General features: G+C 42.1%; 2 protein-coding genes across 4 annotated transcripts; both read left to right on the top strand.

Moving 5' to 3' along the window:
• The first annotated feature begins 36 nt into the window (after positions 1-36).
• LOC108093221 (DNA-binding protein D-ETS-3) lies at positions 37-27563 on the top strand. 3 transcript variants are annotated; one of them, XM_017193190.2, is made up of 10 exons: positions 37-837; positions 3489-3782; positions 4170-4564; positions 6884-7048; positions 16472-16522; positions 18610-18669; positions 20441-20488; positions 23760-23949; positions 26532-26740; positions 27182-27563. In XM_017193190.2, the coding sequence occupies exons 2-10, from the start codon at positions 3550-3552 to the stop codon at positions 27316-27318; spliced, it is 1488 nt and encodes a 495-aa protein (XP_017048679.1). In that variant the 5' UTR covers positions 37-837; positions 3489-3549; the 3' UTR covers positions 27319-27563. The 3 variants fall into 3 exon arrangements, with proteins under 3 accessions (XP_017048679.1, XP_017048681.1, XP_017048680.1); XM_017193192.2 differs by lacking the exons at positions 37-837; positions 3489-3782; positions 4170-4564; positions 6884-7048 and adding an exon at positions 15510-16308 and having other exon boundaries at positions 27182-27553; XM_017193191.2 differs by lacking the exons at positions 37-837; positions 3489-3782; positions 4170-4564; positions 6884-7048 and adding an exon at positions 15510-16359 and having other exon boundaries at positions 27182-27553.
• Positions 27347-27858, top strand: LOC122320722 (glycine-rich cell wall structural protein 1-like). The gene is made up of 2 exons (XM_043208929.1): positions 27347-27420; positions 27510-27858. The coding sequence occupies exons 1-2, from the start codon at positions 27347-27349 to the stop codon at positions 27856-27858; spliced, it is 423 nt and encodes a 140-aa protein (XP_043064864.1).
• Positions 27859-27999: the final 141 nt, after the last annotated feature.

Here is a 27999-nt window from a genome sequence, read left to right as displayed (position 1 = left end):
TGATCTGGTCGCCACATTAACTTGGAGTGCGCGCTACCAAGTGCAACACGTCGCGGACGACATAATAGCGGTACTTTGCGGTTTAGATTCGTCGGTCACACGTCGTCAATATCCCCGAGAAGAGGACCAAAAGCGAGCAAACCTTTCTTGGTCAACACACACAAAAACACAAACCGAAGAAGCAAAGGAGCTGACAAACACTAACACATTCATACGGCAAGGAGTGCGGAAAACTTGGACACATACGCCCAGCTTGTTGCTGGCTGTGGGCGTGGCAAACAACAAAAAAAAAAAAACAAAAATAACACAAACAACGACAAGGACACATGTGTCCTGCCAGTATGTCGCGGAAATTTTTGTGCGGAAATTATAGAAATTTCGCTTTTTGATTTCATTTTCGTTCCGCTTTCGTTGTTCGTTGAACACCCAACCCCGCCCAACTGCCCACCTGCAACTTTTGTGCACCTGTGCGAAAGAGGCGTCGAGAAATGCCCAAGGAGCTCGCCACCGTCGGTGTCCAGTTGGCGTCGTCCTTGCACTGACAAATTTCCTTGCATATCCGCTCCAGGACCACGACACTTCGACTGCAAACAAAACCGTCATTTGCGTGGCGCGTCGCTGTCGCGTTCACTTGTCGCATATCCGTCGCCATTTTGACAATAATTTCATTTCCGGTCGGCAATTTGTACGCACTTGAGTGAGTGATTAACTGCACGGGACTCGAGCGATTGTGAAGTGTTTACTGTTGTAAGTTGTCCCGCCGGAAGTCCGAAAGATAGTTGAAGGGGAGCCCCATTTTTGGATAAACTCAATTGCGAAAACAGGCACAATCCTGAGGTGAGTTTAGATTTGGTTGTAAGATGGTTATATTTGTAGTTCCCGTCGGAGATTTTTGATTTCTCGTTTCTGTGCTTCAAAGTGTATTAAAGAGATTTAAAATAATAGAATGCATGATTCTGATAGCTATCCAGCAACATTTATCCAACTATGACATTTGTTATTTAAATGTTTTTTTGTTTTAAATTTGATTTTATTTAAGGTTCAAATTTCAGACAAGTTCCTACACTTTTGAAGACCCAGACTTCTGTTAACAATTTATTTTACCAAGTGTTTTGCATCTCAGGTTTTTAGAACAGTATTATAAATACAGTACCATTTTAGTTAATAACTAGAGCTAAATCGAATTACCAGGATCGGAATAAGTAACAGCTTGGCCGAAGACAATGTTTTTGGTGGAAGTATTTAATATAAAATTGATTTTGTTCGTAATAAAACTGAAAAACAGACGTTTTTTTAAATACTTTGAAAAAAAACACGGCCTACACTTACTATATAGCTTATATTTTAAGTTATCAACCTTAAAATATAAGTTTCACAGCCATCTTTAGGTATTCCCCACAATGCTATTTGTAATTTCTGCTTAATGTTAGTTACCCAACCCCCTAAAAAGCTCGTTCCACCCCAAAAAAAGCATATGTTTCTGCTAATCGAATTAGCAGACGAAAAACGGAAGTATTCATAAACCAGCAAACAGAAAAATCCGCAGCAGCATCGGCATTAGCTCGACAATTAAACAGCCGAGCAGTTCCATCAGCCAGCGAGCAGTGAAAGCATTCAAAAATCCAAATTTCCGAATAACGCATAAAAATCTTACAAACCATTAAAGAGCAGGCAAACGTGTGGCCTCTTAATTAAAGGATCTGCCGTTCGACAAGGGGATTACACCATTAACAGCTGCTAGCTGGCGACTGTCGAAGAGCATAAACTCGGCAATCAGAATACACGAGCTGGCATTCAAAAAATCAGCACGCGTTTGGAGAGCGGGACGAGCATTCAGCCCATCTGCAGACCGACATCCTGGCATCCCGCTCGTATTTCCGGTGTGCGCGCGTTCGCTCGCCGATTGTGATAACTTGGGAAATATAGAAAGCAACAAAAAAGCAAAAAAAAGAAAATGTCTGCCTGCTAATGTTTGCTGGTGAAATTTGCTTACATGCAAAAGCAAAGTCCTCGGCCCAAGTACAAATAATAAATAATAAATGAGGCGTGTGCAGGCCGTTTATAATGTCTGACAAGGCAAAAGTTGATGATGTTCTGTAGATGCGACCGTTTCGATAACGAAATCTATTCTCCCCCCGAAAACTTAAAGCTGCAAGGATTCGGTTTCTGTTCCTGTTACGGGCTTTTTGGCGAACTTTAAGCCCAGAGACAGGACAAGTCGCACTTTGTATGGCATAAATTTCGTTGGCATAAATCAAAATCCAGTAACTTCCGACGAGGGCAAAGTGCAAAAATTTGCATGCCCTGTGTGCTAACTGCAGACTGGTCGAAAAGGGCCAGTAAACAATACATTTCGCCTCCCCCGACCAGCTGGACATTAGAGAGCCACGCTCAAATGGCCGCCACCCACGCACAGTTCAGCGCTCATACGCAACGTTGGCCCAGTCCAAAAAGCGGGACTGTACACACAATAAATAACGAGCCAGATAATTATGCACGTCGTGCTTATATCTAAGGGAGCTCCGCAGCTCCAAAGCAGCCACCATTAATTATGCTCGGCAATCTGGCTGCTTCGAGGGGAGCTCGCTTAACGTGTTGGAGCCATGGCAATTAGAGCAATTGTTTGGCCGAGAGGCGTTTTAAAATTGCAGTCTTTAATTGAGGGGCCGGGCGTTATGATTTATTAATATCTAGTTCTATAATTTGCCATGAGGTGAGTGGTTGAGCGTACTTGTTTAAAGGCAATTAAAGTTCTAGCCAAAAGATAATTTCTTGACCTCCATTTATGTCTCATATTTTTGAGTTAGTTGGGTTTGCAGTAAGATGACCCAAATTTGACCTTATAGTACCTATAACTTTTATAATTTTTTACCGATCTCAAAGTGACATACCTCTAAACGTTTGTAATCGAATTCATAAAACACTTGCATTTAAATTTTTCATTTTGGAGAGTGATGAATTTTTTGAAACTGTTCATGTCAGATTTTTCCGAGTTTCTAATGGCTTACTGTAAGATAACCCTAATTTTACCTTCTACTACCCATAATTTTTATAATTTTTATGCGATCTCAAAGTGGCATACCTCTTAACGTTTATAATCCAATTCATAAAAAACGTGCATTTAAATTTTTCATTTTGGAGAGGGCTGAATTGTTTGACCCATTTCATGTCAGTATTTTCCAGATTTCGGATAGTTTACAGTAACACGACCCAAAATTTACCTTCTAGTACCCATAACTTTTACAATTTCTATCTGATCTTAATGCAGCATACCTCTAATCTTTTTTGGAATTGAATTAAAAAAAAATAACGTGCATTTAAATTTCTTATTTTGGTGAATGTCGATTGTTAAGCTTCTTTTTCTGTGTAATTTAACCTTCATTCCGAAAGGACACCTCAAACAGTATCTGTTTTTAAATCATTTATTAATGTGTTATTTATTTTATTTATTTATTAATGTAAAATTTTTTTAAATATTTATTGGACAGAGTCAAGTGGAATCCCTTGTGTAGCCAACAGCCAGCCATAGAGGCTCCCCCGGCGTGCGCCATGTACGAGAACTCGTGTTCGTATCAGACGGCGCTGGACCTGAAGCGAGTGTCGCCGCCCTCCCTCGCCCAGGTGAAGACGGAGGACTGCCTGACCCTCGGACAGTGTTCGCCGGACTGGACCTCCTACCGCTTCCACCAGTCCACCTTCGAGCAGCTGAAACAGAGCGTCGAGAAAGCCAAGGCGGCGCTGCAGGATCGCAGCAGTTTCTTCGGGGCCAGCAGTGCCTTCAGGTGAGGAGATCTTAATAAAAAAGTTAAAGGCATTTATTTTTTCGATAAGTAATATGATTGCATAAAAAAGTAATATGATAGAATATACAAGTAATTTAAAAAAAATATGTAAATTAACATCTGGAAACCAGATGGTATGTTTATTATAAAGATTTTTTAATGAGAGGCAGTCGAGATTTACCAATATTGTGATTCTTATTTAAACAAAAAATATATTATAAACCTTCTTGTAATCGTACCAGAAAATATGTATTTAAATTACATTAACATTGTATACAAACGTATAACGTAAATCAACATGGTAAAAATGCATTGGCTTAGAATATTTTTGTATATTTTCCTGACAGTCCAGTTATAACAAGGTTAAATGTTGTCTCCCAACCGCAGTGACATCTACTCCAGCCAACGCTTGACGGACACCCTCGACACTCTGCCCGTTCAGACCGGGAACGGGGCTGGAAATTGCCTCGGCCTCCCGCACAATCCCAATGTCGGAGTGGGCGTCGGCGTGGGTGTGGGCGTGGCCGGTGTGCTGAACTACAATGCGGTTAGCAGCAGTACGGCCGGAGTGCTGGGCAGCAGTGGGAGCAGTGTGCAGAGGCACCGCTTGGACACCCTGCAGCCGCCGCCCGGTTGCTCGCCCGCCGGCACCCAGCACGGCGTCATCACGTCCAGTGCCGGACAGGTCACGTCCGGAAGCCTGGATGCGGTGAGTGCGGCTCCGGCACTGCCATCGCTAACAGCGTCCAGCTCCTCGCATGTGGAGCACAAAGTCCGGACAGGTGAGCGAAGAAAATATTGCAAAAATTAAAATGCCTAACATTTGAATACGATTTCTTAAAATTTTAATTTACTAAATATTTTATTTTTAAAATATATTTATATATGTATATATATGATTTTAGTGTTTCATTATTTTCTTTAATGTTTTCATAATTTTGGAAAATGAAACTATTATGTCCCAACATTTATTAAAAGACCAATTTATTTAATATATGTATTTCCTTTTGGATAAGTTGGTTTCGAATGTATTTACACAATGAAACCGAAAAATATATAATAGTCCACCAACCCACTGACCTTCTCGCAATTGTCTAGCACAAAAATGTCAACGAAATGGCGGAAAAACAAATCCTGCGCTTCCGGCCAAGGCAAAACGAAACGCAAAGCGAGAAAAAAAGCGCTGCCGAAAATGTTGTGCCACAAAAGTGGCAAATTTCGCGTATTTATTTAAACACATCCAAGCAGCATATGTTGGCCAATGGCCACCCCCTTTGCCAAATCCTCCGCTGACCAACCACCAAATATGTCCAAGCCCGTAACATTTAATGGCCAAAACAACGGCTAAAAACCGCGACCAGCCATGTACATAATTCTGCTTGTTGTATCAACAAAAATAAGAGCGGAAAAAATTGGGCAAAAAATTTAAATTGAATTATCCATATAAACGTTGAGGTCTCCCGGGGTCGGTTTCTATGCCTCGGATATTTTCACTGCTCTTTTTTTTTGGTTTTGGTTACATATTTATCAATTTAAGCCGGGCCAGCGGATGTGGCTTATAATGCGGCCCGAAGCCGGTTGCTGTTGACTGTTTGCGGTCCTTGCCAGGTTTTGATAGAAACATCAAAAACCGAACAATTTCATCGCGTGCTTGGCAAGAGTTTGTTATGCCGCCTCCGTCCGTCAAGTTGTCCATGTCCATTTATTTCTATAAGAAAACTTCTTTCTTTCGTTTTTTTGGCAAATTTATGTCCTGTTCTGCTTCGTTTTCAATTAGAGAAGCCCGACAAGGCCTCACTTGTCTGTTCTTTGGCCGAAGGACGAGTAGTTCATGGAAAAACTTGACTTGAAATGGAATAATAAAATTCCCGCTTAAGCTGGCCTTATCTTACTTTTACTTTAATCGAAAATTTAAGGACGTTTTCCTTCCCAAGAGACAAATTCAGAACTTCTGAAGTCCCTCCTCTAAATTGGTAGACACAAAATGGCCGCCCTGCTCATCTTTTCCCATCTCAGCTCGACGCGCTCAAGCAAAAATGAAATGAATCCTTTTTAGCCTGACTCCTGCTCCTTCACTCCCCCGTCTCTTTCATCTTTTCGCTGGCTGTCTCTTTCTGTGGTCGATGTCAAGCTGTAGCTGAGTTTTTGCCGCTTTGGCTTCGCCATGAAAAGATTCTGTCATGCGTAACTCATTATTTTTTGCTCAAAAGACGTTTGGCTCACAGAGGCGCATAAAAAATAATTACACTTTGCAGCCAAGTCAAGACGAGAACACATACATTTCCATGTTGCAATAAAAAGTTATATACGTTTTAGTTTCAGGCCTTTGAAATTGAAGTTAGGTTTTGCAAAATATATAAACTGAGATGAGATACTTTAAGTTAAATATATTTTCGCTTTAACCAATAAGTTGGGTAGTAAAAAAAATTAAATAAAATTTTATTAAATTTTTATATTAAAGAAATGATTATTATAATGTTTCTCTTAAAATAAATACCAGGGTTATTCTGAGGACATATCTTTTCGAATACAAAATACAAATTATGACAGATCTCCAGATGGCTCACATGATGGGAACCGATTCCCATCATCTTCATGGCTATCATTATCATGAACTCGTATCGTTTCCGGCGTGACATTTCAATTGAAAGCGTAGCGAATTCCTCTTGCAATTTTTTTCCCCGCTGGCTGGCTTATTGTTGTTTACATCAAACAAAGATTTACGGCAATTAAACATCTCCATCGCTGGTCTGCGAAGTGACAACCCTCGCGATTATGTCCTTTGCGGTTCACAGGATCTGTCAGCATTTCCACGGGGTGGAGACTCGGCTGACTGCCGAGCGACGTTGCGTGACGATTTCAGGGGGGGAAGGGGCAGAGAAATAGAAACCATAATTCGAGCCATAAATAAACCAGTCGCTAGTTGTGATGACAATTATCTATGCCGAGATTTATGAGTCCCGGCTCTCCGTTTATTTTCACTCTATTTTTTTTTTCGAATTCTTTCCGTGGCAAAAGGCGAAGCGTGCCGTGCTGAGTGTGCAAATTTTCGCTGCCTGGCAATTAAAATATCCTTTTGTTTGCTTTTTCTTTTCTTGCAGATAAATCCTCGCTGGACTGCGCCACCACGTCCTCGCATGCAGCGGTGCCCTCGTCCTCGTCCTCGACCAGTGACCATCAGCAGGGCAGGATCAGCGGCGGCAAGAGCAGCAGCAGCAGTGGCACAGGAGCAGGGGGCACTTCATCGGGAGGCGGCTCCGCACTGTGTAAGTTCCAAACTGTGATTATGTCAAAAAATGTCCTTGGAGCTTTTGACAGCTTTCAGTCAGGACAGCAACCTAAAGTGTCATTGTTCACATAAAAGGTGGCGCTTGTGTGCGCTGAGGGAGGAATGTCCTTGGGGAGGGTTTTCCTTTTCAAATGGTCGGTTCGGGGAATGCCATTTGGTTAGTGTGACTATATTACAGACTTCGAAAACATTACACAAATTTTTAAATCTTTATACTTAGTTTTTCCAAGAATAGTTTCCATTTAAATTATTCTCTTCTTAAAGCCTTGTCTAATATTCTTTGTGATATATTTTGTTAGATTCAGCTTAGAATGCAGGTTATATAGTAACTTTTAATATGAGCAAAGAAATGTTTTTCATTTCAATTAATTAAAGTTAGTAGAATGCCAATTTATTGGCATCTGATACATTATTCGATTTTATAAACAAATCTTAAATAGCCTATGTCTATCACGGTATTTAATTTTTTTGTGAAGAAAAGATATTAATAGAGACCCTTTAAAAGTAATAACTTAAATATATATTCTTTATTGCATTTAAATTTCATATTAATAATGAACAATCTTTTTAAAGCCTATTGATGATATTATATTATATGATAATTATTATTCCTCTTTATAATTGACAGAAATTGATCACTTCCCACGGAGTGCTCAGGTCCCTCTTTAAATATATCCCAATGTTGATAACTCAATTGCTCACTTGACTTAATGCCTTAAGCTTGACTAATGCGCGTAATCTGGACGGGAAACCTTTTTTCGCCAGGTCCCTCTGGGAACTGCAATTGAGTTCATTTGGCAGTGGGAAAGTTGGCAAACAATTGTCAAGGCCTTATGTTTATGTTCATTGTTCCTGCGCTTCTGCGTACAGTAAACATACAAAACGCAACAGTCACAACACTCGCTCTTTTGCTCTGCCGATGAATCTGTGACTGCCCGTTGATAATTTGACTCTTAAGTGCTCTTCAGCGGTAATCCTATTAAAGCGTGTTAGTCACACGCTCCTTTGAGCGCACTCCACTCGACAGGACAACCCCCTTGCGCATCCAGACATCCTGGCATTCACCAGTCCTTGCCACCAGCTCGAGGGATGGTCCTCCAGCGAGGACAATGAGGGTAATCGACAGATCATAAAATGATCAAAATGTTATGTGAAGCGCATTAGGGCGCACACTCCGCTGACAGCGTGGTAGATACCATTCTATATTCGAGTAGAGTATCTGTAGATTGGCTGGGAGGGCTTCGATGTGTGGGATTCTTTGCGGCACAGACAATTGAGTGGTTAGGAAAAGGGTGCAGGACGGCAGCTCAACATCGTTAAACTCATCGAGTGGCAATTGATAGAGTTTATTGTTTTATTGGCCTGATTATCGCATATCTCTGCTTGTTTAATTATGGTTTATCGAGTCAAATAAATTGGGATTTCGTGATGGATTGATTTATAGCCCTTAGAATTTGAATTATATAATTCACGCTTATTTAAACTATGCTCATTATATAAATATTTATATTTTCATCAAAATAGGGAGCACTATCTGGCAAAGAAACCTATTTGGTTTAAGCTTTTCTTCTTTTTTTTGCAGTCCTGGTAAAATAACTATATAATTAATATATATCTTTTAAATTAATAACCATGCAGGGCTTAGTTTCTTAATTGTATTTAATTCAATAGAAACAATTATTTAGAGTTTCTAAAAGATCAACTATTTTACGAGTTGCTATTTAAAATATTTTAGTAAGTTACTTTTAAACGAACTATTCGTTGGTATGGCCATATTTAAATATATTTTATAATTAATGTTAGTCAACAGTTTAAATTCGTAGAGCACTCTGGTCATCCCATTAATTTTTAATTACGTTTTGCAAGGGCTCGAAAATAAATCACATTTTCCGATGTCTATCATCATCTGTCGCCATGATGTTTGTTTGCTGGTGGCTCGCCCGAAGTGCTCAAATCTAATCGTAATCACATAATCTGTTCGCAGGCTGAAGCCCCACCCCCACACCGCCCTTCATCAACGCGCCCAGCGGGTGGCGGCCACCCCCTCGACCTTTGCCGCCCACAAGTGAGCGCCACATTGCGTCCTTTCGTCCTGTCTCCCTCCATCTGTCGTCCTGTTTGTATCCCCGTCTCTGTTCTCCTGCGCCGTATGTTTTGCTCACTTGAAATTTAATTTCTGATTTCATTTGCGCACAGTTTATTCTTTATTTTTTTCGCCCGTAATTGTTTCAGGCTGTGAAAATAAATTGAAATCGCTGCTGTGCCAACTGGCGCCAAGGGACGATGAAGTCCTTTTTGACAGCTTCGCGGACTGACGCTTGCGCTGAAATTTATTCACTCGCATTTATGAAGGTTGTTGCGAAAAATTGGCACAAAAAATGCGCATATTTGTTGAGAAGGAATAAAAAAGGCGAACTTGGCCGTGGAAAAAGTTTTCGGTTCCCATGCTCTCTTGTCCGCTCATGTGTGTGCCTATTGATGTCCAAATATTTTTATTCATGGCCCTTTTCGCGGTTCACTTAACTGCCGATTCAAGTCATTACCCTCCCCCAAAAGATTTCGGCACGAGTCGTTCATAAATCAAGTCATTGTTGTTCCAACAACCTTCCCCCGAAAAATGATGACGGCAACAAGCTGGAAAATGTTTGGCTAATTTAGTTTTTGTATTTTCGTATTGATTCGCATCGTAAGATAGGCAAACAAATTTGCCTAAAAACTTTACAAAAATAATTAAAAAATTCGCTCGAGCCCAGTTGAAATAGAAAACTGTCATCGAGTCCAACAGGTTGGCTTCCGCCTTCGAAGTCCGCCGCTCTTTGTGATTTATGCCGCTGGAAATGACCCGCTTCCGACGTGGTATATCAGAAAAGGAAAATATATAGAAAATGTGGGGGAAAGTGGGGAAAAGGGCAGAGGAGCATGAGGAGCAGGAGGAGCAGGGAGGTGCGCACTTGAAAGTTTTAGAAGCGGCCACCTCGAGGGAAGGCCCGACTGTACGGCGGAAACGCAGTGCACCCGGAGCCGGAGGTGGCTGTGTCGAAGCGTCTCCGGTCTCGGCTGCCAGCGCTCCGCAATTTAGTTGTCAATTGAATTTATGAGCCAGCTGAATTTATGGCCACCGCCACCGCCAGTGCCACCGTGCTTTTATCTCAAGTGACACAACTCACGTGAGACCGTGAGAAGCAGGGAATGTCGAATGGCGAGTGGAAAACCCTTGACCCGCCAAAAAGTCAATCCGCGCTATCAATTGACAGCGAGGGTCGCTGGGAGTCAAACCGCCGTAATTTATAGTCGCTCGGCCACGTGAACCGCTCGCTCCTCCAACCCCTTTTTCCCAACGTTAATTGTTTGTTTGCTGTTTGTTGTCATTGGCTCTTAAGTGGCGCGGGGCGAGGGGCGACTGTCTACTGGGCACTGTCTACTGGGTACTGGTTACAGAGTGCACGACAGGGGTGTGCCGTGTGAATATGCTAGCTTTCAGTTTAGAAGAAATCAAAAAAAGATATAATAACCAAATGGGAAGTCTCTACTTGGGTGACTCGACAAAGAGATACCGATTACATGCCTACACATGCAAAATAAAAATATATAATGTGTAATGTATGGGTATCAATCATCGACAAGCATCCTTTTCTTAATTGGTACATGAAAAATATTGTTTCAAATGCTTTATACATTTTTAAGATTAAACTTTTATGCTTTTATATCAAATTTATATTTTTAAGATCCAAATTTTAATAGAAGATTTGCCTTTTAATTAATAGAGATCTATGTAGACAAAAATGATTATATACAAAAGGTAGTATTTTAGTTTAGAAATTGGTTTACCCTTTTTTCATTAGGAGTTTCTGAAATTAGATTTATCCGAAACAATATACTCTTTCCCTTCAATCGGTATTTAGCGTAAAAAGGAGCGTAGGACAAACCAGCTCGTGGCACTCTTGCAATTATCTGAGAAAGTCAAACGGTGGTAATCGGAGTCGTGTACCGCACCACCCACCCCGCACCCCGCACCCTTCATCCCTGACACCCTTCCACCTTCCCCTTTTTTTCAGCCACCTTATCAATCGCGCAATTATTGCCGGCATTGTTTAGATAGACAGCCACGAGGACACCTTCAATATGTCCCTGTGAGAACTTCCTTCGTCCTCGCGTTTGTTGTTCGTGTTCGTAATTTGTTTTTATTACAATTTTCACTTTTATTTGAGGGTCTGGCATTCATTTTCTGTGGTTAAGGTTTGTTTGATTTGGCGTGTTCGCTCTGTTTGTGTGAATTCCTAGGCGACATTGTTTTTACTTTTTGTGGGAACAAGTTTTGGAGAGTCATTAAGATCTGGTGCATTGATAAGCGAGGTCTAATAGGTGTGAACTAAGTCAAGCTGAGGTGGACAGTTCGACATTTAAAATAAAAAGGAAAAGCTTAGTTACTTTTTTATAAGAACTTAGTGAATGAAGTAGTTTAAGGAATTCTACAACTAATAAACGGATCAAAATGACACGATTAAAAGAAATAAAAGAACTGTTTCTTTTAAATATATATTTTTATATAAATCTTTAATCTTTCTAAAGAATACGAATTTTGTTCATCTGTTTATATGTATATACTTTCCTCTTAAGTTCTACAGACCCATTTTAGACCTTTCTCTATTCGCACTTAACCCTCTCAAGGCTTTTTCAATAAAAACTTTCAGAGCTGCCAATTCGAAGCTGATTTATGCGCCGCCGTTGCCGCCCATTTGATTAACAAATATTGAACCAGCCCAACCGAGCCAATACAAAAATGGGTGTATTGTATTTTTATTATTTTTATGCCGATTACAACAATACGCATTTTGGCAATAGCAAAATGCACAGCGTCAGGCGAAATTCGCCGCGGGCAAAGTGAGCAATCCGTGGCGAAGGAGGCGGGGTGGACCAGGACATTAAAGACCCGCAAGGAGTCAATGGGGAACCAGGAGCAGGCAGGACCAGTGGAGGGGGGAGTCTTTTCGCCTGTCATGCCTCGCAGGCCGCTGGCCACGTGCCGCGTCAAAGTCGCCATCGCGTGTTACATCATTCATACGTCATTAATGGCCACGTGTCTGACTTCCAGTTGTTATTGTAGGCAGGGCCATTTCAGTGTTTCCAGCCTTGCACAAGGCGCATAAATATTAGCAGCTCTCTGTCTTTCTGCCCAGGACCTTCTCGGTGTCTCTGTCCCTGTCTCTTTCTCTGTCCCTGTCTCTTCAGGCTTGAGAAAACAAATCGCGGCGCTGATTGCGTTTCTTATTAACTGCTGTGGGTGGTTGGCCGAAACAATATGCTCCCTGTCTTCGCTGCACTTACAAAAAAAGCACAGAAATCTTGAGCTCAATGAATAAATCAAAAGAATTAAAGTTAGAAATCGTAGCAATTAGTCTAGGAATTTTAACTATCTTTCACTTATTAATCAATAAACATTTTTTTAATATTTAAATTATAAATTACGGAAAAACTTATCAAAATGTCATTCAACAGAAATTCAGTACTTTTTGTCATTCTTTTTTATATTTTTGAACTCTTTACTTTCATTTAAATACTTTAAGTTTGTTTAATGCATCTTTTAGGTTTTTTTAATCATGTTAAATGTTTCTTGAAGTGTGGGTGGTGTCGTCATGTTTGTCTTGACGCTCCGTTGAATATTTTGGCTGCACACACAAAACAAATGGACAGGCGCCTTGATGCATTGATTGTCCTGATGGGGCAGTGGGATTTGTGGGTGGCTGCTGCCGAAAGCAAGCCCAAAGCACACACAAACACACACAGATGACTCAGGCCAATGTGTTGTGGCTTAAAGTTAACTTAAAACACTTGACTTGTGGGCGGGAATGGTGGGCGAGCCAAGGGAACCGCAACTTGGAAGGCGGAAATGTTACGGCGGCGCAAAATGGCGGAAATCGCACAACAAAAGAAATTAATTTAAAGTTTTTCGCCCAAAAGCGTGAAAATGAAATTACATAATGAATGCAATTAAAATGTTAAGCCAGGCTAAGACACACACACACACGTAAGAGCGACCGGTATACAAAAAAAGCTTTTCCTTTTCCCTCGCTTTGGCAGAGCAAACATTTTGAGCCAAGTGAAACTTGGTTTTCCTCTGGCAAAGAACAGCAAATTGCTATTTAGCCATTTTAGATGCCATTAGCACAAACACACACACACTCGCACAAATCTTGAGAGGTTAGGGTGTGTTGAAGGGGGCGGGATGGGAGGAGTGGGCTTTCCCTCCAGCCACGTTTATTAAATAACTGCGTGTCAAAGCAACGCATACAAACCAACACACATGCAGGGACACAAACTAGCACACCCACACATCGCCAGTTGCCTTGACTCGCTAAACTTTTCCCTTTGATTAAGTGTGAGTGTGTGCGTGGGCAAAAAGCGAAATTTATTTTTAACTAAAATAGAAAAAAAGGTCAAACAATCGAAAATATTCTACTAATTTTACAAACAGAACAGAAAGTAGACTTTTTATTTGGAATTTTTCTAAAAAACTAAACAGAATCAAATTTTAAATTATAAGGTGTAATGTACGAGTATTTTGCGTTTTTATGCTTTACTAATAACAATTTAATTATCAATAAAAAAAACAAAATTACAACATCTAATTCAGCTAACAAAGTTAATTTTAATTTTTTACTACACTGCGTTTAAGTTGATAAAAAAAGAAATTACTTCACATGTTTATTGAATTAATTTTACAGAGTTTATAAATAGTTCAACAGAACTTAATCCTTCTTTTACAATCCAACACTTTTTAAGTCGTCAAACATAGAAATCTTTAAGAAAAACTTAATTTTTAGATTGTTTTACCAAATATGTTCGTTTTTGATTTAAAAATTGTAAAAAATAACATTGCTAATTTTGTAAGTATGTACTTAGGTGGAGTTGTTAGGATGTAGTAAAATATTTACACCATTTTTGTAGAGTATTGAAAGAGCACAATGGCGCAAAACACGGGACCCAATAAAAAAGGAATCAAGCTAAGCTTTTTGCCTGTTTGTGTGTGTGTGAATGAGGAACTACAATTTGTTCGTTGACGCCTATGAATTAGCCTGGCCACCCACGAGGATACACAAGGATACGCAAGGACGGGGCTCGAATGGCCAGCGGCGAAGTCTGTGCAAAAACAATTTCAATGGGAATTCAAAAATTAATTAAGCCAGCCAGCCCAAAAGGCAGCTGTGTAGATGAGTTCGTCAGTTTGTGGGTGTGTGTTGATATTGCTTGTGTGTGTGTGTGAGTGTAGGTGTGTATTTTCTGGTGTGGGTCTGTCATTTCGTGTTGCCTACTTCGGGGGGCAAGAAGAAGTGGAAAGGCAAAGGAGTTCTGTAAGGGGAGCAGCACCACAATTGCACTTGAGCAGCTGCAGCGAAGTTGACGTCGACGCCAACGCATGTGCACCACCCCGAACCACCCGCCCCCTGAACCCACCTGACCCCCAACCCTCTGAGCAGTCAAAGCCTTTCACAATCAACTATTGTTGATTTCTCCTACGAAACCGAGGCAGCTCCAACTTCTCGCGCATTGTTTTTCGCCGCCACCCTAAGTCACCCAAAAGCCACCCAATGCCACCTCCCCCACTTTTTGGGGGTGGTGCTGCGGACCGAGGGGGAGTGGGGGGTGGTGTTGTAGGCGAACGACGAAACGGTAATATCCTTGTGTTTGGTGGAAGGAAAAAGGAAGTGGATAATACATCCGTCCTTGTTGCTTCGTGTCACCCACTAAAAAGGCGATGCCACTTCTGGAAGCTCTGCGGCAGGAGCAGAACGAGTGGCAGTGGCAGAGGCAGCGGCAGCGGCTGCATTGAGTGGCCGGCGGGAGAGGGACAGCACTACATTTGCGGCAGAAAGAGACGGAGGCACGGGCTCCTGCGGCAGGTCCTTAGTCAAGTGGAAATGGTAACCTCCTACCGAAAATCCAGAGAGAGGAGGAAAGTGAGCTTCAAAAGCTCTGAAAACTCTACTATATGTTTTCAAACTAGAAATCATAGAGATCATTGGAAATACCGCTTGAAATATGGAGCTCCTGGCGGCTCTCAGCCATTTTCAAAAAGCTTTCGCTGGCGAAGCTTTCACTTGGCCACACCTCCTCGCTCTGCTGATTGGTGGATTGCTGGCCAGTCGGAGGGGGTGGCTGTGGATTAAAACCCTAAGTGTATCCTGGCAAAAGCAGCGAAACGCGAAAAGCGGCAGCGACAGAGAGGCAGCTACATTGAGCCGCAGACCAACCCAGACAGATAGATACACACCCGGGCAGCGGACCACCCAACCACCCACCACCACCCACCAGGGGAACTCTATTCCAACCAACCACCAGCCACCCCCACGCCAAGCAGGCAGCAAGCACCAAGCACCATGCACACCGCTAAGGGTTGGAGGCAGGACGAAGGCAGGATATGCGCGATTTGACGACGGAATGAAATCAATTGTTACGCTGCCGTGCCACAGATCGGACGCAATCCGGTGTCAGTGCTCAAGCCCGATAGTCCATAGCCAGTCCGAGCATCCTTTCTTGGTCCTTAGTGTGATTTACGCGATTTACGCTTACGGGCCTACCCATACAAACACACAAACACAAACCATACACACACACACACACTCATACACTCAACGCAAGGAGCGGTGCAAAAAAAAATATATATATCACGTATACGTTTTGCGGGGACATTGACACATATAAATCAGTTGGACACGCGAACGGCAGGCAGGTCGAAAAGTGCATTGGAAAGTTCGGGCGGAAGTCGAGGTGTCCGGTAAACGGTAACCGGTTCCGATCGTCACTTTTCCCTTTCCCGTTCCCGTTCCTTTTCCTCTTCCGCTTGCGCATCGCTACTCCGCTGCTCCGCTGCCCGCTGCCGTTGGCTTTTTAAACAAATTCAATTGCGGACACCACTTGGCGACGTCTCCGTCTCCGTGTTATTAGTTTCCGGCCTCCGGCGACCAATTTACCGCTTGCCAAAAACAAAAAAAAAGAAACAGAAACGAAAAACAGTAAACCAAAAAAGGACACACAGACCAATAGCAATTTGAATTTGAAATTCCGACTAATTGTTTGGCGGGGTGTGTGAGACCCCAAAATCCCAGTGCATCCAATAAAAAAAAACAAAGAATCACATAAAACATCCGACGGCGGTCACAATGCTGGACATCAAGTCCTCCGCCGATTACTTGTCACGCTCCACGGGCAGCTTCAGCAACTTCTCGATGCTCTTCGCAGGTGAGTGGGCGGTGTGTGAGCCAGCCCGACCGTCGGCCACCTGGAATCCAAGTAATTAGACCTATAATAGCACCCTAAGAAACCGCCGTCGGTTAGCTGATAGTTCCCTCTGCCTTTGAATCCCTTGAAACCTTCTAAGCCAGTGAATTTTCCTCTTTTGCAGATTCCTCGTACAAATCCTCGTGGGGTTCCCACAGCTCGACACAATCGCAAGGTGAGTTATCGTTGCATTTTAAGTGATAAATAAACTATAATAACAAGGAACGGACATAAAACAAAGACTAGTGGGATTTTAGAACTCATAGAAAGGCTAATCGGTTTTATACAAAACTAAAAGAAGTTTTAAGCTTACTCATTGGTAATATATGTTTGTTATGAAATATTTGCAATACGAGTTTAAATTAAGTTTTTTCAATTATGTTTAATTTTATTTAACATTATAAAAACATAACATATAACAAAGTAAAGTATAAAAACTGTTACAGTAAACTATGCAAATCAAGTGTGTTATCACATCGTTAAACCATTCTTACAAATACTTCATTTTCTCCATTTTTAAACTTTTTCTCTACAACTAAAATTCCGTATTCGATTCCCTGACAAAACTCCATCTTAACGTCAGCTTTTGGCAATAAATTCTCAAAGAATCATAACTAATTTCGAAAGTCTCAATCAACGCAAATTGCAACAAAATATACTCGGAAAGTTCTGCGACAAGCCCGAAATTACAGCAAATTATGTCCCACAAGGCAGGAGGCACTCAAGGAACCCAAAAATAAACATTAAATATGCAAAACACACACATGACATCGAGTGCGAAACCAAAAGTGATGGAAATTCACACGGAGCGAAGCCATTGAAGCGTGCAAAATGTGCGCCAGATACATAGGTTTATTCAGGCAAATCAACAAGCCATCAATGGGATATTGACAGACATTTCATTTGGGGGTTTACAACCGAACCATAGATAAAAGACCGAGTGAAAAAGGTGTGGACAACACGTGTTCCCGGGGTTGCGACTCATTGAATGGGCAACGGAGCGATCAGAGGGGTTAAGCGCTATTAGGCTAGTTATGGCTGGCACTAATTGAAATTATATTGTCCTTTTGACACCCACTCCAAAATGGGATTGCCTCTGGCGGTTTTTAAATCTGAGAGATTCCAAAATATATTTTTTTCCACACTACGAGGGCGACGGGAACAAAAGGAGAGACAGCGTTTCAGCTTGGCTGAGCGCATTTAGCTGCTGGCCATTGATGACATCAAAATTGTGCACAACTAAAGTTTGTGCTCAACTCTAGCCGGGAGGCTGGAGGACCTGCACCACCGCACCGCCGCACCACCCATCTCCACCACAACAATCCCTTCCTTCACCGCCCGCTGCTGCTGTTGCAATCGGCCGCCTTTTGTGCTCTTCGCAGTTGAGTGGCCACGCAAAGCGCAAAACCAAAAATGTCATACGAAAAGTTGTCCTGTTGTTGTTGCTGCTTTTTTTAGCACAATAAGTGACAACGAAAACAACAGCGGGCGGTGCAGGAACCACCCACAAAATTTTCTGCCTTCCACACAGAAAAAAAAATATTCTGAAAACAGGGATTAGCTATTGGTCGTAGCAGGGAAGAATGTCATTCTTGCCACATTTTGTTTGTCTTTAAGTTCAGAGATAGGCTATTGAGAACCATTTATTTTTTCTAAAGAGCACCACATTTATAGGACCACTCTCTTGAATCTTTCACCCTGTAAAATACGCTCAACAACATTTTGGTAACTACAGATCTCTTCTGACCTCTTCAATAGTCAAAGCTCATATATGCTTTTTGGTTTAAAAATTAATTTTAATTTTTATAAACAGGATGATCAAATATTTTCCAACACCAACTCTTTTTGTAGTGTATTTCCCAGAGAGTCCTGGGTGTTTTCGAAGCGCCTGCGGCTTTAATTTCATTCGAGAGCGAAGCGTGAAGTTTGCCACACAACTTGAACGCGCCGAGATTGTAAATTGAACTGCCAGCGGCATTGTTTTCGCTCTTTGCAATCATATTCCATTACGAGCAGGCCGAGAGATCCTGCGATGCTCATGTCACAGTTGTCCTGCCTTCGGGCACCGCTCCACACCATTTTATTCCATTTCATTCAGCCAGGGTTCTTTGATGCCAGCGCAGAGATAATGTTTGTGTTGCGGTTGAGTTGACGATTGCCTTTGATTGTTCGACTGAGAGTGTTAACTGACAGGGCGGACAGGTTTTTAATTTAACAATTTGAATAAATTTAAACGCCTTTTCCCAATGCTTTCGCTTGCAGGTTACAGCTCGAACGCCTTGGGCATCAAACATGATCCGCACTCACAACTACGGCAACCTGGTGAGTATTTCGTATATCTTGATTTAGCTAATGAAGTGCATACAAATACAAAGGCAGTTTTATAAGCGATTACTTAAAATCATATGTTTATGTGGTTAATATAAAAATAAAAAATACTAGCAAATTCATTTACTGATCAAGAGATTCAATTGTAATGCGAGATATAAATTTTATTCCGTTGAATCGCAATGAAATCGAACATTATGAAGTGCAGATCCTTCAGCCCACGTGCCGCATTGTTCAGCCTAAAAACCAACATAAACAGATCTTAAAACTTGTATGGGGAACTCAAAATACGAAACGAATGCTGTTGGCCAACACTAATAAAGTTTGGCCATTGTGTATCGAACGCACGACGCAAGTGCCACTCGAGTCCTGGCCGTGAGTCCTTTTTTTTTGCTGCTACCCTCCGGCTTTAAAATTCATTTCGAATGCTTCGAGAGCGAAACCGAAACCGAAGCCAGAAACAGAAACAGAAACTGAAACAGAAATCGAGCAAATACTGTCGCAGAATCAAAACCTTAAATACGCCACTTGAGCAATGGAAATGGTAATGGAAACAAAAGTGCCGAGCGGTGGAATTGAAGCGTAATGGAAACAATTGAAACTGCCATAAAGGATTCTCAATTAGAGGGTGATGAGGGGTATATAAGGGGCAACGGACCGCGGATCCAGACGCACTTGGCTCGGCTTTTGTTTGCTGTCAAATTTGACGGCCGTGGTTGAATAAGACGCGTGCCATTCGGAGGGGGCAGTTTTTTGTCGTTTTTTCGGGGCATTAAAGCTGTTGTTGAGTGCACAAAGCTGGAGCCGAAGAAACTGTTGGCAAAACAATGGCCAGGACACGGGACTCGAGCAAAAAGTACACACATAATACAAGCCAAGGAGCGGCGGAGGACTCCGGCTAGATGATGCGAATTACGGACAATTGTGCTGTATAAAATGTCTGGTGTCGGTCTCGCTGCAATCAGAGTAACCTTTCTTCACTTTTTTTTTCTCCACTGCAACACACCGAACAAATTTTCTAAAAAGGGATAAGGTTATAGTTTGATATTAGAATCATAAACCATATATTTGGAGCGAGAAATAGTTATTCTTCGGTAAATAGTAAATTTAAAGCAAAAACATTAAATTTTCTAATTAAAGTAATGGTAATAGTTAAAGTAATTCTTTATTCAACTTAATAAATGATAAAATACAATTTTATTCACCTTCTGAGTTTCCGAAAACTAAGAAATCCTAAGGAATAAATTTATAACGTTATGATAAGATGCCAATTTTTGTACAAATGATGTAGATATTAGTTCATGAGTGAAATTATCATGCTTTGTTATTTTCTGAAATAATAAATTTTACACTCTGAGTGTATCCACTCACACACACATTCGCACACTCACACACTCACTCGGCTGGGCTTTTGCAACGAGCAGGAAACTCGCGCCGGATAATAAGTGAAATGGATATTTCGAGTGTGAGTGTGTGTGCAAGTGCACTCGACAAATGCGCGCAAATGAAGCATCTGCAGGCACACATACACATTATACGATATATGCTATATGTGGGTATATATAGTCGTATATGGTATAGACTTTTCACAGTTTTCTGGTAATGCATTTCATTTCGTCAACGGAAACTAAAACTTGCCTTTGTATTTGCCATAAGAATGGTCGGTCGGCGGCACCCTTCATTAAGATATTTGCATAAAGAACCGGTACTAATGCCACGCTTTTCATTTCCATTTCCATTTGCCTTCCATCCACCCCCTCCGCAGATCCATATCAAATGTTCGGACCCACCAGCAGCAGACTGGCCAGTTCAGGTGAGTACTATACTATATGGTAGAGTAGTGGAAATCACAAAAGCATAAAGATGCAGGTGCTGCGATTAGTTTACCCCGCGATTTACCCCGATTGCCACGTGACTAAGCTCCAACCCCGAACCCCGAAACTACAGTTCATTATCATATCAATTTCTGGCCGAGATTCGACTTAGTCACTGCCCAGGCGGGCGACCCTAACAAATTAACCCATTGCATGCGAGTTTAACCCTTTTTGGCGGCTCGCCGCCTGCCTTCTTCTCTTCTTTTTCGGGGTGCAGTTTTCTAATTTATGCGAAAGGTGTTTTACCAAATTTATTGCATCGCTTTGTGTGTGCAAGTGTGCGTGTGTTTCTGTGTGTGTCTGTGTGTGTGGGGCGTGTCCTGGCAATTGTTTTTTGCAGCTCAGACTTTCGTTTCAATCATTGCTTGGGAATTGTCTGTTTTCTGGGCACGCGCCCTGCCTGAAGTCCTGCGAAAATCCATTAAAAAGGAGTTGCGAACCCAGAGAAAGGCTCCGTCAAAGGGTTTTGGCGGTGGGCGTGGTCTTTATGGATTTGATAAATTGTTGTGTTCTTTTTTCTCACAATGCAACTGCCATAAATGACCATGAGAACAAAGTAATGTTACAACTAAAATAGGGTATTGTGTCCTCTAAATTAACAAGCAACTCTTTCCCAGGATGCAAAAAAATATATTTCATTATGGTTAGGGGATTGTTAAGAAAATTCAATTTGATGAAACCTCTGAAACTAGAATTCGCAAGCACTAAATTGAGACATTTTAATTTATTTTATTTGTTTAGAACCATATAATTATAGTTAGTTTTTAATGTTTAAATTCAATAAACCTTTTTTGATTTGACAAATACATTGTACCAAAAATTCCAAACGAGCTTCACTTAAACAGAAATGTAACTGCTTTAATAAACCTGTATTTATTGTTTAAAAGGATTTTTATTTTATTTCTTCAATTATTGTGAGAGTATAAACTTGGTTCAATGTGTATCTAGACAACTGCCACTTTCTTAAATTTTCCCTGAAACAAAAGTCACTTTCAAAATGGTGTTCAATGCCTCTGACCAGTTGCCAGTTGGCAAAATCAATAATTCCTATTGATCCTGCGCTGGGGCAAGCTTTTGACGCCGCCATTACGTTGGCGCGGGCTCCACCCACCGACGACCTCCACCCCCCAACCCCACTACTGACCCACCTCCATCCCACTTTTCCACCGTCGAAACATGGCGCTCGAACGGAATTAGCATAAAAACCCAGACGCCCAACATTTTCCGGCGCGACATTTACACGAATCCAGCGCTCAGCCCACTCTTTCTGTCTCTATCTACCTCACTGTTGCTCTCTCTTTCCCTCTCTCTCTCTCTATGGTTCGATTGTTTGTTGTGCGGTTTAGGCCGTTGCCAAGAGTTGGCTATAAACTTCAACTTGAAGTTGGAAGCAAAAGCTCACTGAGAGAAATACAATCGCACACACAAATAGCAAAGAGAAACGTGAATGGTACAGAGTGCGCTTTCGCTTTTTGGGTGGCAAAAATGCTGTTTTTGATTAATTATGGCTTCCTCTCGACACGGAACCGCTTTGTTAGCCAGGTCCGGTCAGCCAGGCCAGCTGCCCAGTTGGCCAACACTTGACATGCCACACTCATTTGCATACATGTGCATATGCAGGCCGCACGAGTGATAAAAAAGGGAAACACGAGATTGCCTTAGTTAGTTGCTGCATAATTAAATAAGCCAAGACCCAGCTGAAGTTTTCTTAATTATGGAAACAGCGATACACAAAAAAATGTGCCGAGATCAAGGAACTGGCTGGGCTAATTGCTTCCGCTTTTACATATTTTTTTTGGAGTTAAATTAACATTATTTGGGATCAAAAACTTTGACGCCTCGGTGACGCTCCTTTGCTGGCAATTAAAACACTTTGGCTTTCCCTTAGGCATTTAGTTTTTCCTTTTGTTGTCCGTTAATAGCGTGTCAATTGGCTGACCAGCCACGCCCAGTTTTCCACCAAGTCAGTGTCTTCTGCCCGGCCAACAAATTATCATTCATCATCGTCAGTCGTCGTCGTGTTGGCACTTAGCACATTCACTTGGCCATGATTTGCAATTAACGCAATATTCATGACGTTCTCACACATGAGCTGCGCTAAGCCACCCCCCGAAAAGTCCTTCTTCCTTTTTTTTCAAACTCAAGTTTTCCCAACCACCCCGGAGTGTCCTTTTTTTTACGTATTTTGCCTGACAGCAAACAGAGAGAAAGGAGCGAAGCGATTGTGTTCCCCCGTTCGTCCTTTCGCTTCCACGGCCTAATTGCCAAATGATTAAGCGATTTATGATGTCTGCGTCGAATGCGTAGCGAATTCGGAGCACAATACACAATCATAATTCTGTAAATGTTTTAGCACGCACAAAGGAAAAGTTCAAATCGGTGGGAGTGTGGCGAAGACAGAAAGTCAAAGTTCAAATGGGGAACTATCATGATATGGGTGAATACGAATTGCTGGGAAAACATTTCAGTGATCCATTAGGAAAAGAAGGCTAAGCTAAGAGAAATAATATACCTAAAATTCCTTTTAAAATGAAGACTTACCAATTCAAGACGATATATATGTACCTATTTAATGTATACATTAATAAAAACCCATTTAAAGATCTTACTTCTTTTACCTAAACCTTTTGTGTTTAAGTGTTTGCTTGGTAAATTTGCAACTTTGTCTTAAGAATTGGGCTCAAGCCAGTTTCTCAGTAAAACGCACTCTATACTTTGACCGATTTTATGCTCGCAGCATGTTACTTGTACCAGTGAAAGTGCAGGCCATTATATCTCTGGCTTCCCAGAGAAGTGGCTCCATCTCACATCCACATCCATTACACTTACATGCAATGCCATTTCCGTTGCGCTACACTTCTCTTACAATAATTTGAGGCAAGCGTCATAGATTACCCCCGCGGTCTCAGTTATTTATAGATGGGGGGAGGGGGTTCGAGGGGTTTCCCCTCTTCATGGGGGTTTACGGATTGCGTTTCGATTCCCTGGCCAGCGGAGCCGGCAGGAAATGCTTTATGGGGCCTTTGCATGCCACAAAATGCTTACATTTTGGCCACATCCCCGCGGCCATAGTTAATTTAGGCCCCGCAACGCCAAGAGGATATGCTCTTTTGATGGACATTTAGGCAGGCCCAAAAATACCCACATTAAATGTCTCAATACATACAAATCACGGGGCTAATTCCTCATGTTCCCCTTCCGCCTTTGCAGGTTCTGGCCAAATTCAGCTGTGGCAGTTCCTGCTCGAACTGCTCTCGGACTCCAACAACGCCAGCTGCATCACCTGGGAGGGCACCAACGGCGAGTTCAAGCTCACCGATCCCGACGAGGTCGCCCGCCGATGGGGCGAGCGGAAGTCCAAGCCCAACATGAACTACGACAAGCTCAGCCGCGCCTTGAGGTGAGTCCATCATAATTCATTTAAATCGTTTTCAAAGAAAGTGAGGTATCCACAATGTATACAAAATATAAGTTCTTTAAAGATAAAGAAATAAACATCAGGAGATTCTAAATGTAAGCCCAATAAAGTAAAAGCAAAAAAATCAATCAACCATAATATCTATGGTTCAAAATTTTAATTTTATATATTCCTCATTATTTACTTAAATAAAGTATAAAAATTATAAAAATTATAGTATGGTATAAAGTACAAAAAGTGTTAGGTTTACACTGATTTAAAAAGGAATTTAAAGATCTTTCCCACAGACTTTCAAGAACTTATTTTGAAGATATAAATAAATAACAACAGAATGTTCAAATATAAGGAAACATAGATAGGAATAGTTCGATCTGTTACTTTTTTTTACCCTTATCTAGGGTTGTTATTTCTTGTGCACTGGAGTATTCCCTAATTAGCCGATATCTCTGCCGTCATCAAAATGCGAGCATGTGTGCAATTTGCTATTTGGCTCATCAGTAAATGATTTCGGCACTGATTAGCCGCTTTGATGGCTAAACAGCCAGAAAATCACCCAAAAAAACCTACTAACAAACAGGAAAAAAAAACATAGCTAATCCACTTGCTGACCAAGACCTTAGCCCACTTGATTGTGTGGGCGTGGCTGACATAGAAATTCAATCATAAATTGTTCCCTTGCTCCGAATGTAATCAAAAATCGAATAGATTCGCAATCTAATTGCAGAGCAACGTAATTCGATTTCGAAATCTGGAGCTCCAGTTTTTGACAGAAGCATATGCACACTACAACTATTTGTGCAACGGTCAATTTGCTGGACAAACATGGCCAGAGCCGACAGTTGGCCTAATCCTCTCGGCGCGGCGAACCCTTTTAGCTCCTTGAATCCTTGAAACTGTCATTCGCAATCAGACGAGTGCCAATGGTGCGAATTCAAGTGGAAAAGTCCTGACAGCCAATTTGCAACATGCTCCGCTCGCACATGTAAATAAATGTAAAAAGTCTAGAAAAAATCACGCAACAACAATTGGGGGAAAGAAGGGGGGTAAAGGATTGGAAAGGAATCCTTTTTGATGTGCAGGAAGCCTCAACATGTCTGTTCTTCTTTTTTGCGCCTTTCAACTCAATTGAACACAAGAGACATCATCGCCGTTGGCTTTCATGTTTGCTCAGAAATGCGAGTGTGCTGCGGCTGTGTGTGGGTGTGTAAATTAACACTCAGCCTGGGTGTCCTTAGCACACACACACCCATGCACACCCACACACACACATAAATAGGAAGGACAAGTGCTTTAATGCTTCATTTGACATGTTTATTCACAGCCAGCTGGCCTTTTGTTGGCCTGGCCAATCCTGCGAAATGGGTTTACTTTAATCCTTTACTCTCCTCATGCAGTTATCCTTGCTCCCTGATTGTGCTCCTTTGTCCTTCGCCCACCGTGCTCATCAGCCATTGATTGGCTTTGATTGTCTGTGCAAAGAACAGTGGCATTCACGATTTTTCTTCTCTTACTTTTCTTTTTTGATTTTCCGTGAAGCTTTTGTTTTTACTGCTTTTAATTTATGGCCGTAATTGGCATAATTTATGGATGGTGCAGAAAAAAAAGCGAGAGAAAGAACTCGACTGCACGCATTATGCCAATTTGCATTGATGCATTGAAATGTTTGCTCCGCCTGTGCAACTCTTTGTAATTTATTTGCAAATTCCTTTTTTTTCGCTTGTCAGGCGGAAGTTGTGGACATTTTAAAGCGTAACAATAAACGAACAATATGCAAGAGGAAAGGGATATTTAAATTGCCGTTTCGGTGTGCTTTTAAAGCCAAAATCGAGCTGACTGGCCAAATATATTCGAAGTTAATGAAAAGAAATCGCCAGCTAACCCTCGAATGTAAACAAATTTCGCTCGCTCACTCGGATTTCTTGGCCGTCTGCCCGCCCACATAATTTACCCCTCGCCAAAGTTTCTATTTGCGTTTGTGCACAAGGCGTTGCCATTTAATTGCGGAGGCCAGAAAACAGAAAAAGGGAGCTGCGCCTGGGGAGCGGCACTAAAATCGCCTAATGTCAGCAAATTAACTTAAAACGCATAAAGCGAGCATTATTCTGTAATTATTTATTGTCCATCGGGGGGAGACTGTCTTCAGCTCAGCTCATCTCGGCTTTTGTTTGACTTTCCCACATCGAGATCATAGAAATGGGTAGTGATGAGTAGCTTTGCTGGGATTCGAGGGTTGGTTGTTAAGGTTCAAAGTCGATTTTATGGTTTAAGATGTAATAGTATTAAATATCAGTTAACACTCTATAAAGTTTGTTAAAAGTTCTTTATTAAAAATATATATTTTAATTACTAGTATTACTCCAAGTAACATATAGCATATAACATATATAATATATATCATATAGCATACAGATTTAAATACTTCGCCTAGGAACTTATTTTAAATTAAATAAAATGAAAATTAATGTTTAAGTCATTAATAGAATATTACCTTCAACTTTTATTGGATTGATGTTGTAATTTGTAGAACCCAGCTGTAATTGCTTTCCCCTACATTATTTCTGCAGGTATTACTACGACAAGAACATAATGACCAAGGTGCACGGCAAGCGGTACGCGTACAAGTTCGACTTCCAAGGACTGGCAGCTGCCACCCAGCCGGCGGCCAGCGATCCCACCTACAAGTACCAGAGCGACTTGTTCATGACTCCATATCACCACAGCGCCAAGCTCAGCTCGTTCATGAGTCCGCACCACGGGATGACCTCATCGTCGGGTAAGCATACTCAGGGAAATCCATTTGGGGAAACTGGAAACTGGACTCTATAACTCAAGCTAATTGCTTTAATAAATGGCTTTAAATTTATTTGATCTCAAATGATCTCCAATTTCAAATTAATAACAAATATTAATATGGTCAATTAACACTTTAACAAATAATATAATGGGATATATTATTAAACGGCCAAATAACACTTTAACAAATAATATATCCCATTACTTGAAAACCCATAACTTTTCTAAATAATGTCCGATTTTGGATTGGTATACCTCAAAATGCTTGTGATATAATCCCCTAAAAAGCGACATCCTTAATTTGGTTTCTATTTTTTCACATGTGAGATGTGAGCCATCTTTAAAATACTAAACTAGAACCCAAAGTAATAAAATAACTTTTTCAAGCTCTCCCCTAATGAGATCTCTTTATTTCTTGCAGCTTCGATCTTCCCGTCGGCCGCCTCGTGGGGCAACTGGGGCAGTCCGGCCACGAACCTCTACCAGCCGCACTCGATGAGCCACGTGACCCCCTCGCATGTGGCGCCCCACCTGAGCAGCTATCCCCACTACGCATGACCATCATCGTCCGGTGGCGCCTTCTAATATGAGAGCAACGCCATCGCCGGTGCCTCGGGCATTGGCGGCGGCACGGCCTCGTCGGGCGTGGGTATCGGAGGAGTGGGTGGTGGTGGTGGCGGGGGCACTGGTGGTTCTGCAGGCGGTGGGAGCACCGGTGTGACCACCGGCGTGGGATCCACCTCGAGCAGCACCACCAGCAGTGGCGCAGGAGGTGGTGGCGGCGGAGGAGGAGGAGGAGGTGGTGGCTCCGTGATGAGCGGCTTCGGCAGCAATGGCAACCTGAACGGATCGCACGTCTCCAGCAGCGGCGGAGGCTCCTCCAGTGTGAGCAACAACCTCAATATCGCCACGGCCACCTTGACGGCGACTCCGGCTCATGCCAGCGCGGGATTCGGAACGATTGGCGGACTCAGTGTGGCGGGAATGGGCGTGGGCGTCGGCGTGGGAGTGGGCGTGGGCGGGGGCAACTCCACACTCAATTCGCTGGTCGTGGGCAACCGCCTGATGAACAGCAGCCTGCCGACGCTGCTCAAATGATGCCACTTGGAGAAGTTCGGGCTGACGATGGGCGCGGGTCCCTCGCCGCCGGCCGCCACTCCCGCCGGCGATTCGATGCCGGCGTACCACCATCCCGGCCATCCCGCCCACTCCGGACTTCCAGGACACGCCGCCAACTAC

This window comes from Drosophila ficusphila, unplaced genomic scaffold (genome assembly GCF_018152265.1).
Source record: "Drosophila ficusphila isolate 14025-0441.05 unplaced genomic scaffold, ASM1815226v1 contig_106, whole genome shotgun sequence".
Lineage (NCBI taxonomy): Eukaryota > Metazoa > Arthropoda > Insecta > Diptera > Drosophilidae > Drosophila > Drosophila ficusphila.
This window is presented reverse-complemented; position numbering and strand designations above follow the sequence as displayed.